Source organism: Melopsittacus undulatus, chromosome 7 (genome assembly GCF_012275295.1).
Source record: "Melopsittacus undulatus isolate bMelUnd1 chromosome 7, bMelUnd1.mat.Z, whole genome shotgun sequence".
Lineage (NCBI taxonomy): Eukaryota > Metazoa > Chordata > Aves > Psittaciformes > Psittaculidae > Melopsittacus > Melopsittacus undulatus.
In genome coordinates, this window is record NC_047533.1 from 43,358,217 (window position 1) to 43,371,831 (window position 13,615).

The 13,615-nt window shown below is 35.2% G+C and overlaps 1 protein-coding gene across 3 annotated transcripts in view; it reads right to left on the reverse strand.

Moving 5' to 3' along the window:
• RXFP1 (relaxin family peptide receptor 1) overlaps positions 1–13,615 on the reverse strand; it is a 30,825-nt gene that overhangs the window by 2,473 nt on the left and 14,737 nt on the right. For 2 of the 3 annotated variants that reach the window (XM_013128998.3, XM_013128999.3), the window contains 12 exons: positions 12,874–12,945; positions 11,858–11,929; positions 11,015–11,086; positions 10,293–10,367; positions 9,951–10,022; positions 8,972–9,043; positions 8,156–8,227; positions 6,935–7,006; positions 4,329–4,400; positions 3,864–4,093; positions 2,141–2,551; positions 1,435–1,653 (listed from right to left, as the gene is read on the reverse strand). In XM_013128998.3, coding sequence (XP_012984452.2) covers positions 1,435–1,653; positions 2,141–2,551; positions 3,864–4,093; positions 4,329–4,400; positions 6,935–7,006; positions 8,156–8,227; positions 8,972–9,043; positions 9,951–10,022; positions 10,293–10,367; positions 11,015–11,086; positions 11,858–11,929; positions 12,874–12,945 — 1,511 coding nt within the window. The remainder of the gene's footprint in view (positions 1–1,434; positions 1,654–2,140; positions 2,552–3,863; positions 4,094–4,328; positions 4,401–6,934; positions 7,007–8,155; positions 8,228–8,971; positions 9,044–9,950; positions 10,023–10,292; positions 10,368–11,014; positions 11,087–11,857; positions 11,930–12,873; positions 12,946–13,615) is intronic. The other variant, XM_013129000.3, reaches the window with a different exon arrangement.

The window sequence follows — 13,615 nt, forward strand, 5'->3', positions numbered from 1 at the left end:
ATTAAAGTGCTGAAAGATGTTAGCAGATGCCCTCCATTGCGTTGTTTGCTTTATAAAACAATTACAGAACTCACCAAGCTTAATTAAGTCCCTCCCTGCCTCCCAGCTTTACAACTTTGATGCAATATCAATACATTCCTACTGATGCCTATCCCATTGGTTACAGTTTTGGAAAGAAGAAGATACTTAATTCAAAAGCTGTCACAGTGAATCCACAAAGAAAAAGAATGTTATCAAATGGGCTTTAAAACTTCTGTTAACTTAGGCAACTGTGATGTCTTTAATTTTATGAAATGAGTAATTCCTGTCTAATCTGGCTTATCTAACACAGAACATTAATTTGTTAAACCCAAGATCACCCTTTGCTGAACCTTAAAGATTTCTTCAAGGTTTCTTGACTCAGTATTCATCTGCTTCTACTTTTCACAATATTTTCTTTAAAATTTCATAGGTGGTTTGATGACTTCATGAAGATTTAAAATAATTGAAAATATTTGACAAAATCAATGTAACTTTCAGACATTTGAAATGTCAATCAAAACTTTGAAAAGGTGACTGACTCCCAACACTCCTGGTCAGCACAGAAGACAAAATCATAGAATCATAGAATTGTTAGGGTGGGCAAGGACCTTAAGATCATCTTGTTCCAACCCCCTGCCATGGGCAGGGATACCACACACTAGACCATCCTCTGAGACAAAATGTTTTCTCACCAATGTAGTATTGTGACACATATCTGTACATTGAATCTGGGTCTGCTCTTGCAGATAATGTTCATGTTCACATGTTCTAGCAGGATTTACAAGCCCTACATAACAGGGCTGTTTTTTTTCTGTCATGTACTGGTATTGCGAAGAGAATAAAACAAATAAGGTGCAATTTTCAATCTTTTAGGTTATGTTATTTTTATATGGGAATATATTCATAGCATGAAGAAGGTAAGAGAGGTTTATACAACAGTGTTTTGAACTATAAGTACCAAATTGTAGAAGAAAGTTATTTCAGGATAACAATTCTATTGTTAATTCTAGATAGGAAACACTGAATTGTCTTGAACCTAATTTAGGCAACAGAACAGGCAAAGACCATAAAAGGAGAAGAGCCAATGTAATTCAACCTTGTCTTTCAAATATATTTTATAGATATTCTATGGAGACAAACATGAATGATTTGAATTATGGGAAAGGCAGGTTTCTGACTCAAAGGTGACTAATATGTATATAATATATATGAATATATATTATATAGATATAAATATATCTATATAATTCAGTAGTAAAACCATATAGTTCATTATATTCTGTGTGCATGTATATAGATATATAATATAGTTCAATATAGTAATATAGTTCAATATGCCAAATTCTTTTTCTTCTGAATTAGAAACAACACTCTTCATATAGTTAAAACAGCCTCACAAAAGAGGGGACTTACCTGGTATTTCTACCCGAAGTAAAGAAAGAAGTTTCAAAACAAAAATGGGTATCCAACATAGTGCATCAGTAAATACAATGAAGAAAAAGCGTTTAGCAAGGATCATCTCTTTTTTAACATGATTCTTAATTTCAGTAGCTGTAATAGCTGTTTGGTGAACACTGTAGAACATAGTCCCGTAGGAAAACACAATGATGATGAAAGCTGCCAAGTTTACACCTGTTTAAGAAGTTAAAACTCATTATAGTTTAACAGCATAATGGCAATTGTACATCACTTATTTACAGGGTGAATAGTAAAGAAGAATGTTTCATCTAAACTGCTAGCCCCATCAAATTAAGTGGACAGAGTCTGTTTTCACCAGAGCATGGAATTTTTGCCTTTATTCAGGTATTTATATCATTCATTGACACCTGACAAATAGCTGCCATCTGATCCAAACTACATAGTTCTCCTCTGGTCTCTTCTTTCCTGACCATTCAGGAACATAATAGTCATTAATTTCTTTCTACATTTTCAATCCTTCTTACATTTAAGGTAAATAAGTATCTAAATATAGTAAAATATTCAGACTGGATAAAGTATTTAAGTGCTTAATGGAACATCTAAATATGAGGTGTGAACATCATAGCAAAGCCATCTTATTTGTCTGAAAATAAAGTTCAATTACAGCTCTAATCATATGTAAAGAAGAAGTGCAACTTACCTAAGAAAATGACAACAGAATAAATCTGACTTCCTGCACTTTCTGCTTGTTCTGAGTGAAGAGGAAAACAGACACCATTGGTGCCGTAGTAGTTCCTGAAAAATTTCTTATTGCTTAGTGGGATAAAAGCAACAGCAAACCCAATTATCCAGATAAGAATCAAAATGGAAATTGTCCTGCATTTTCTGGGCTTCAAACACCTAAAGGGATAAACTATGCAGATGCATTTTTCCAAAGTCAGGTAAGTCAATAGTAAGACTGACACCTCTGTAGACAGAATAGCCAGCGATCCAAGCAATTGGCAATGAATACTGTCCATCCACAACTGAGCATGCTTGTTGTATTCTCCACGATATTTAAGATCAAATGCTCCAATCACAAATAAATATATCCCCATCAGACAGTCAGCACCTGTGGGCACAGTGCTTAACATCATTATTTACACATCTGAATTTCCCATTCTCTGTGTATATGTATATTGGAAAACAGACATAAATACATATATATGAGCACATATTTATAAGTAAGTCAGCTAATATATAGATATAAAATAAATCACTGTTATAGCTGGAATGCTATTGTGAAGTACAATTAAAGCAACATAATTCAGTTCTATCTCCCCACCCTTTTTTTCTTTTTTAATTTTCATTTGGACTGACAGTCTATGTTTCATACTTGTTTCCAACCTTATTTTTTGAAATTCAGATAAAATTTGTTTCCAAGCAGAAAAAGATATGGCTTCATTTATAGAAATATTATTGCAACTTTTTTTTTAGCTAGGTCTTATTCCTTTTGATATTGACATTTGGCTTTAGATAATTTGCTTTAAGTAGGGCATCTCTGCTGGATTCAAAGTTTAGTTTTGGTTTGTCCACCTTATGCTAGTTCAAAACTGGTGCACATAGTCTTCTAAGTCTATTAAGGGAAGAGGAACTGCCGACACAGAGCTGAGGCTTCTCATGTGTTGGCTAGTTTTGCTTACTATTCAGATTGTTCCCATGGAAACAACAGTTTCAAAATCACTGACACTGACATGCTGCATTTAAAAACTTTGCTATCTTTTTATACACTGTTGACAATTACCTTTCAAAATGCAACTAAGTGCATTTGTGAAATAGAATCATAGAATCAACTAGGTTGGAAAAGACCTTTAAGATCATCAAGTCCAACTGTTTGTTAATACTTACAGACTCTCCTGTATTGAGACAGGGTATTCAAGATTGTAGTGACTATGCTGCCAAACAGTTAATCCATAAACTTGCCTTGCACTTAGGACTAAAGTACCCCTCCCCATTTTTAATACTGGGGATTGATTTTCTGTATTTGCATAAGTAACTTTCTACCATGCAAAAAATAGAGTATCTTGAGCACAAGATTTCATGTGCGAATTTCTATTTATTCAAAAATGCATAGTAAAATTTAGGCTTATAGGCCTTAGAAAAATTTGCAATTCTATTTCTTCTTGCTGAAGAAAGTGGGAATTTGACACAATACCCACAGCATTAAAAATCAAACATGAAACCTTTGGAATTTATTAGCTGCCAAATGCAGCATTTAACTAGACCTCCTGGTGCATAAGGTACAGCATTTTGTATTGTAATTCGCAGCAGTATGAAAGTCTAGTTAATCCAGTGCTGGAGGTATGTCACTATATTACAATAACAAGTGTCATACATGCTATGAGTGGACTAAAGCAATATTCTTTTATGCATGGAGTACTCACAGCAGAGAGACATTATTGAGATGGCATGGAGTTTATTCTCCGATCTGATATAAGGCCTCATGCAGATAACGAAAATATTTCCAAAGCAGGTGATAGCAGACACAACCCAAACAAACACTCTCTGTATGATGCTGGCTAAAAGATTCTCAAGGGATGAAATCCCATCAGTATTGGGCTTACAGCTGCGCACATGAGGGGCATATCCACAGTACTGGAATTTCTTAAAATATCTGGTTGTGAGAAAAAAAAACAGACAAAAAATGGTTCTAGTTTGGTTACCAGAACATCAAAACTCTAATAACTACTCAGAAAACATAGTCTGAAAGAATAAAACTTGAATTAAAACTTTTCAAAATTGACAACTGCTCATGTGTTGCTTTTCAGACACTTTTGTTTTCAGTTGTCCAGTATCCTGTAAATTGTAAAATTCAGACCAAAGAAAGCAAACTGGAATAATCTACTCACATGTGGGAAAGGTTTCTCAGGGGTCTGAACATTCTTCTCTGGATGTTTGCAATTTCAATGCCTTCCAAGCCACTGTAAGCAATAAATTCTCAGTAAAAGACCATAGAAAGTCAGCAGTAAAAGAACAAACTGTATGAACATTTAATTGTGCATCTGTAATTACAGGAAACTGGAGAGGAACTTGAATTGCCTCTAATCTGTCATCCCTTTGAAACTCAAAGAGGAGGTCTGCATAAAAGCTCAAATGGAATAAAATAAATTGCAATTAATTCTAATAAACTTGCTGTTCTTCCTAAAGTCATTAAGAAAGCTGCTCTCAGCAGTGCAATCTCCAGTTATTATGTTGCCCTTCCAAAGTATTGTTCTACTGATGTTCTTTCATCATCTCTGGGAAACTAACAACTTCTTCCAATAGTAATATTTTGCATGCCTCTTCTGTCTTTTGTCTCAGGGAGTGCTCTACTAGACAAACAAACCACTGCAGGGGTTCAGCCTTCATTGTGTCAAGAGCAGCAGGAAGCTGGGACATGGAACAAGGCATGTAAGGAAAAACGCTAGCTTTCTTGTGATGCATAAATGGGATTTCTTATTATTATTAATTTTTAATACATTGAAAATAGCACTATTATTTTCCCTGCAGTGCCAGATCAGTAACTGTGCAAATTCTTCTTTTAGAACTTCAGTTTCTGCATTCTTCCAGTCATAGAATCATATAATAGTTAGGTTTGTAAAGGACTTTAAGATCATCTAATTCCAACCTCCCGGCCACAGGCAGGGATGCCTCACTCTAGACCATGTTGCCCAAGTCTCTGTCCAACCTGGCCTTGTCCAACCAGTCCATCCCATCCATTGGCTGAATGTGCAACTGGTCAGAGGTCTTTGGCTCTCTGTGTGGGGAGCCTTATTTGAATTCACTGTTCGATGCTTTGAATGCAATATTCATGGGAGTTCTGAGCACATTTAGGCAAAAGTGGAGAAAAGAACCAGTCTTACTGGTTACTTGCTGTGGGCTGGTAGGCAGTTTAGTTAGGAGATAAGAAAAAATCCCCAGTATGGGAGTTTGTTAGTTTTATTTGAACTGCAAAGAATCTTAGGGTGTGGTTTCCCCAGATATTCTTACTATTTCAAACTAGCAAAGAGGCAACTGGTGTTTTACAAACTGCTTTGTTTTTACAAACTGAAATACATAGTTTCCTATAGATCTATCTCAAAATCTAAATACTTTCTTAACTTAAAAACATGGAAGGTTGTGGCCACTCTGTTGTACAAGTTCTTTGGTGTTAAAAAATGGATGAAGTAAATGCCGTAGCCTGACTGTTAGTGAGGTGATTAATTATTCTTTTTCTGTTCTCCGCTGCTTATTCTCATGAAACTTGTACAGATTCAGTATTTTCAGGTCATTAGCTATTTACCAAATATAGTTGAATTTGGCCACTGGATTCAAAATCACTATGAAGAAGCTGGACTGATCTACAAAAGCATGTTCACTGCTGGCTACAGCTCAGGGGTCAGATCATAATCTCCTTTTAAGTTCGCATCCAAGGAAACATCTTTTCTTTGGACCTCCACAAGTATTTCTAACAGGGCCTGTTGGGATAGGACAATGGGTAATGGTTTTCAACTAAGAGAGGGGAGATTCAGGCTGGATATAAGGATTTATTTATTTATTTATTTTTAATGAGGGTGGTGAAACACAGGCAGAGGTTGCTCAGAAAGGTGGTAGAGGCCCCATCCCTGGAAACATTCAAGGTCAGGTTCCACAGGGCTACCAGCAAACTCATCTAATTGAAGATGTTCCTGCTCACTGCAGGGGCTTTGGACTAGATGACCTTTATGTGTCCCTTCCAACCCAAACTATTCCATGATTCTATGATCTGACAAGAGTCAGTGCTTTGGTCTACCAAGCTGGTTTTTGCAGATGTACAGTGGCCTGTGAAGATGTACTTAAATCTACCACAGGCTAATTTCAGATTTGCAAGGCTGTCACTGCACTATCATGCAGTTTTAGGAAGAGCTCTGCTGGCAGAATTCCAGTTAGAGCTGCTGTGTTAGTGTACCCACAAAAATATCCGCTAAACTCTTTTAAAAGATTTGTTAAAGTTTTGCTCTGACAGGGCAGCTGAAACATACTTGGTTTACATTGTTCTTTTCATGGTGTTAGCAGTAGAGCCTGTAAGAATGGAAGTGTGTCTGCAAACTTGTACTTATACCAGATTTCTTTATAATTCCCGTCTATCCTAATGGTACCTGCCATGGTGTTTATAGCCCCAATATGACCCTTAAGCCCTGTGAACAAATTATGCAAGGTCAAAAAAGGATTGCATTACTCCTGTAATAGCAGAAAAGATAATGTCCCTATCTAAGATGTTTTTATCATCTCTTTTTGTTGGAAAAAAAATAATTATGAAACTGGTATTTTCAGGAAGGAGAATTTGACTATTGCTAGTAATTATTTTTTAGGCTTAAATTGTTAGGTATCATCAACATAACTATAAACTATTTCAAGGGCAATACCTTCTAAAACATATTCTGAATCATATCCTTCTGAAGGAAATGTGCATGACCACAAAGAAAATTCAGCCAAAATATAAAAACTTGATACGTACAGGGATTTGAGTTTAATTAGAAAATCAAACTGGTCTATTTGTATTTTCTTGATGGGGTTGTAAGAAAGGTTCCTGTAAACACAACATAGACATTAGTAACTTTGTGCATCTTCCTTACAGCTTATTCTAAAAATAAAGTCAAACTACGTAATCCATTTGATTTTCCAGTCCTGAAGGAAGGACTTGTATAATTGGCAGTTACAACTGCAAATGGGTGCATTCATTTAGTGCTATTCAGCATGCTAAGCCAGTGGAAAAACTAGTCAGACACTTCACAGGCATGCTATTGCCACATGCACATACACACACAAGCAAAACTGCCTCCCCCAGCCTGATGCTTCAAGTTTTTGACTATAGCAATATGTAGTTATTAAACTTCCTGGACTTGTCTTTCGAGTAGAAGAACCTAGCTGAACTGCATGTAGTTAGAAATAAATTGCAATTGATTCTGCTAGTTGCTAAAGTCTGGGATTTTTTTTTAATCATTCATGTGCAAGAGTTTCTAGGTACATTCCCTTTTCTTCTCCCTATAACTGTTCTTTACCTTTTCATTTTGATATTGTAACTAAAATGAGCAAACTCAGTAAATGCAGCTGTACACACGATTGCCCTAGTGTATTGTGATAGATCCCAACAATGCTGAGAAAACACAAAAAGAAGTTAATCCACACACTACCTCCTCTCTTCTGGACAATTTTGTGACTAGTACATCTTTCAGATTATGTGAAAAAGACTGGGACTTTCCAGCAGCATTTGCCTATATACTGGAAAAACAGAGGCTGACTTTCCCATTTTATAAAAACCTTATGCTTTTTGGAACTCTTTCACAGGAAGAAAATGGTTGCAAACTAGGCACCTGTATGATGCTCTTACACGTTTATAATTTATTTTTAGAGCCAAATTCTGATATCGCATTAAACATTCCCATAAAATTACCAATTTCTCATGATTAGCATGGGCGACTTTATATATACTAAAAAGATCTAGAAAAAGGTAGAATTTGAACTTATCTTCTGGGACATGAAAATACACATCCCTTACAAAACTACTCAGGGAAAAATGTTACATAGGATTATGTTTGGGATTAGTATTTTTAAGGCAAGGCTTAAATGAGGCATAAAAACAATGTGCTCTTCTCTTTCCGAGAATTCATGACTAAAAGTATCATATCAAATGAGTAATATATGATTCAATATAATAAAAATAATGAAGAAACCTTACAGTTGTGAAAGCTCCTTTAGATCCTTAAATATATATGGAGGAAGTGATTCAATCTTGTTGCTAGCCAAATCTCTGCAGAAACAACCACAGGTTGGAAACAGTAAGTTCTTATCACTCAGTAATTTTACTCAACAGTTTTGCAATTTGAAGACACAAGTTTTATTCTATTTGCCAAATAGGATAGTATTTACCATATAGTTTATCAGAAACTTGAACTATAAATGAATGCTGTTATAACAAGGTGGGAAGCTAGATCCACCAGATCTCTTTTTGTCTGGTTCAGATATGCCATTATATCCATAATTTATTAGTATTTTATTTACATCAAAAAGAAAGAAAATACCCCTAACTTGGCTTGTAGGAACTTTGAAATAAATTAAACATATGATTTAATGATGGGAATTCTTTTACATGGACTAACCAGCACATCTTTCTCTTAGTTCTCTACTTTGCTCCCTATTTTCACCAAACATACATCCAAATAACAGTGGACAGAGAAGAAAAAGCCTCAGTTTGCCTGAAGCTGGAAAACTGGTCTAAAATAAGGAAAGCACACACATCCTGTTAGGCTGTGGTAATGTAAAATTATTCTGTTCAGAGAAAATAACAATCTTGTGAGCAAAACTCCTGATGTTATTGATAGAGAGTATGTATTTTATTAACTATTTCTTCCTATTAAATATATAGAAAGAAAACCTGAGGACGGGTGCTATTTCCAGAGCATGGTATATGAAACAGAATTTATAGTAAGTGATATTTGCAATATAAATTACAAAACTTTGTGACTTGGACAAGTGAAAGAAGAAGTCTACTCACAATTCATCCAACATCTGGAGAAAAGAAAAGCTGTTTTCACTTAAAGAGCTGATTTTATTTTCTCTCAGCACCCTGAAAGAATAAAACAAACTTATGTTGCTACTTCTGCACATCACTTTGGGTTTGGAGAAAACTTTTTGTAGATGTGAAAAATTCTCTCTTCTCTGCATTTTCAAAAATTTGCCCAATTCAGTTAACAAGCTAATCAGATCTAGAAGCCTACCATTTTACCATTTGATAAGTAAGATTTGGTGCTTATACACACAGGTGTTTGTGCAGATATATGCACACACATATACATATATGAAGCTGGTATAAATTGACTGACAGCAGGAGGAACATTAAGAGGGATGGAAGATTAGGTAACCTAACCACATCACAGGCACAGGCCCATGGCTGTGCAACTTTTCCTTCACCCTTATTTCATGTGCCACTGAGCTTGCCCCTTAATGAACAGCTTAAATGAACAACCTGTATTGTAAAAGGAAAGGGAAAGCCAAGACGTATGAGCACTTCACAAATTAAAAATTGAAAGTGACAGCTACCGGGGAGCCTACTGATTTCTCAAAAATTGGAAGGGGTTTGGGGAGTATTCTGAAAGTGATGAGCTAGCCAACATACCTGCCAATCAAACTCTTAAAAATGAAGGAACAAGCTATGTATTTTGTATGTTTGCTGCTATTTATCATGAGATTTTGGCCTCCTTTCCAAACAAAAAGTTTGAATGAAAATTTCTAAATCTTAATATCAGTCAAAATTGCTCCAGTGAACAGTGTATATCAGTGCTGACCTTTGCTGTAAATGTAAAAAGTGGTTGTTCTATATGGCACTAATTTAAACCCAAGCATTTTCATTTAATGTCCTTGAGATCTAAATAGGCATGATACTTGGGAAACTTTTATAGTAGCTGTAATGAATCACTTGACTGTTCAGCACAAGCATATCTCACTCTGGCTAGCTAACATAATCTATTACTTACAGTACAGTTAGAGTGTTGCAGGAGATGAAAGTGACATTTCTTACATGATGGATATGGTTGCCTTCAAGGTCTCTGGGATATAAAAACAAAACATCAATTACTGAAAAAAACCTCATGCAGTTATTCTAAGGTAATTGAAGAAAAACACTGCCAGAACTTCATGACTGCACAGAAGAGGGTGGGAATATTTCTGCACACTTAATTGATGACTTCAGGTTATCAAGCCTGCAGTGACCCAGCAGGCACACTGTAAGATCCAGTGCTCCATTAGAAAATGTGGCATAGAAGTGCCATACAAAGACAACAAAGTAGTATTTTGCTAGTGAAATAAGGTAGACTTACAGCCAGTTTAGCCTTGGCATATATCGGCACAGAGGTTTATCAGGCAAATGAGCAACAGAATTATTCATCATCTCTCTGAAAAAAAAAAAAAAAGAGAAATAGTATAGCTGGCTATATTTGCCAAAATTACATATAGAAAATATTCAGGTGTCTTATGTATTTACTTTTGCATTCTGTGGAGTGGTATTTTATCCTTGACTTGTTAATTAGGAGGTAAAGATGTTCACTTCAGAGCCATTTAAATAAAAGGTAGCAAGTCGATACAAATATTTTGACTATTCAGTCATAACGTGTAACTCCTCTGGGTGACAGAGGAAGTGGAATATGGAAGGAGGTTTCCCTCTTGGCCACAGGGGAAGATGGTCTTTTGTCTTTAGGCCTGGACCAGGCAGCAGTGGGTTCTGAACAGGGCCGTGGGACCCCTGCTTCCTGCACTGGAAGACAACCAGCACCCATGGTTGCAGCTGTCACCTCCTTGCCCTCTCAGTGATATTATCTTTTTACCATCTTTCCCACCCTTCTCCCTCTACTTTTCCAGACACTGCATGTCCACTGCTGCCAAAATCCTCCTACTCCAGCACATTTTGTCTTGTGGCAAGAAGAAGCTGCATGTGTACTGGCAGCATTCCAAGGTGAGCAAGCACAGTCATAAAAAGGTTTTATATATAACTGTCCATTTTGTTCTTTTAAAATAAAACTTTTGGGTTTTATTCCATACTTACAGGAGAATAAGTGATTTGAGTCCATAAAATGTTAATGGAGAGATCCGATTTATCCTATTATTTTCAATTATCCTATAAATTACAGCAAAGCATGTATCAGATTGATAACTGACTGCAGTCTTAAGCTGAACAGATGATAAAAACTAACATACTTTGAAGTGGATTTCTTAACATGTCCATTCAAAGCACTAAAAAATTAACATACTACTCCTTAGCAGGTCGGGTTATTAATCAAATTAATTTATTTTCAGAATAATTTAATGATAATAAAAATTCAAATAATTGCTTTCGATTTTGAAAAAACTTTCTGCGAGTTTTTGAAATTCTTAGCTCAAGATATTTTGAATGGATTATCTGTGAAAACAAAGCAGCACCACATAACGGTGCTCTATGGCAGTGCCTCAGTTCCAAAAGCATCTCATTATTTGCTTATTTTGAATAACTTTACCGAATGGAACTAGTGTTTCATTTTCATCTGACTGAAAAACAGTAATAAAGCATATTTCAAGCAGTATTTACATGGAAAGAACTGTCCTCAAAAATATCTCTTTTTACTGTTTTACAGTAGTGGAGTTATGTATTGATTTGTAACAAGCAATTACTAATAAACATTATTTAGTATTTTAAAAGTCATTGGTCATTGGAGCCATTAATGCCCAAGAACTGGTTCCTGTTCTCTCCAGTCAGCTGAATTTTTACCCTGTACAATGTAACAGGAGTTCCTTAGTTATTATCTAGTATAAAATATTGTTATGCACATCGATGAAAGCAATCCAAATATTTCTTTGCCTTGCTTCAATTATTCCTTGGGAAAATAAACATAAAAATAAGAAAACAACATACAGCCATTCAAGTCTGTGGAGATCTGCAAAGACACCAGGCTTCAAAATAGATATTTTGTTGTTACTCAAGTATCTAAAACAAGACCAAAGAAAGATAAATGGAGAGATTTATTAGTATCAGATGCATGAGAACTGGTCTTCAGATTTTTTTTCCCATTGATAATTTATGAAAATACAATTAAAATGAATCATAATTATTGTTTTGATTATAGTAATTCTCATGCCCTTCTTTGAGAGCAAGGTGAAACTCTCTCTGGTGAGGACTTTTGGAGCAATTATGTAGAATGTTTTGTTTTATCTATAGGAAAACACAGCAAGCTAAACATTTTCACTATGTCATATTTCGGCCCTTCCTAGTTTTCTTCTGCAGAGTGATTCTGTCATGGTTTAAACCTGGACAGATTTGTTCCATGAATGTTCCCAGGATCACGTTCAGACTTTGCCAAGGATATTAATCATAAATGTAGATACCAGAATCATGGAAAAAGAAAGGCTGAGAAAAGAAGGGGGAGGGATGGTATAAATAGTCTGGATAGGTAATAATAGCACCTGAAATAACAGATAATAAACTACACTTGTGTGGTGGAAACATAAGAGGTGAAAAAGTTAAATTTTTCGTTTTAAAAACATTGCAGGAGCAAAAAGCTGGACCAAACAATGCAATATATGTGTTGTCTCTTTCACTAAGCATTTTCCTTAAAAGCTAGAAACACTTTTCAAAGAGCTGCTGCAAAATTGAAAGCATTCTTTTGGTTACTGATACTAGTTACTTTGGTTTGCTTCTGTAAACCAAAATGTAATGTTAAGGAGTTTTCAGCCATCACATGCTCTCGCTTTTGTTTTAGTCAACGTTTAGTCCTAATCTATCAATGCTTTCCCAATCCAATCATTGAGTTAAAGATTTGGACCTTTTTGCAACTTCCTAAACATTGTCTCAAATAAGAGAGAGACTTCCATAACAACTCTTGGAGCTTTTCCTGCTGCTTTTTACTTAAGTATTCAAAAAGCAATACTTACAATTTTGTCAAGTTGAATAAACCTTTAAAAGCACGTTCAGATACAGCTCTGATTCTATTATTTTGAAGATACCTAAGAAGATACAAAACCATCAACAGTTAATTCTCCAAGCACACAAAGTCAGAGCAAGCATAGCCAGTAGAAATCTATCAACTAAACTGAATTTACATTATACTTGAAAAGAAGCTGTCAAAGTTGTTATACCTTAAATTTGATAATAATTCACAGCTACAGCTGCAAAGAGTGCTTAGATGTTTTAAAAGGAATTTTAAAAGGAATTACAGATCTCATTCAAAGGAAAACTTGGTTTGCTTCAGATGCTCAATAAAGTGGTTGTTTGTGACCTCCTGGTTTAGGCCCTAACCTTGAAGTTCTCACCTGTGTCTCCTGATCTTTATGTTTAGCCAGAACACTACTACAAGCAAAGTTTTGCATGGCAAACATCAAATGATAATATATTTTGAATTTTTTTTATTTATACGATAAGAGAATTTTCAAAATGCTGAATTTTTATGATAATATAATAAAAATGTAAAACAAATCTCACTAATCTGTAAACTAAAGACCACTAAGTTTTCCCTTCTAACTCCTTTGATGAAATAATGAGTAAAAAAAATTTATCAACTGCAAACATTAAATCCTTTTCAAATAACGTTTAAGTATTATAGACAGTCTCTAGTTAATGTTTAAGTATAAATCATTTTAGCTGAGTTACGGTTAATAAAGCAGCCAGAAGCATTCC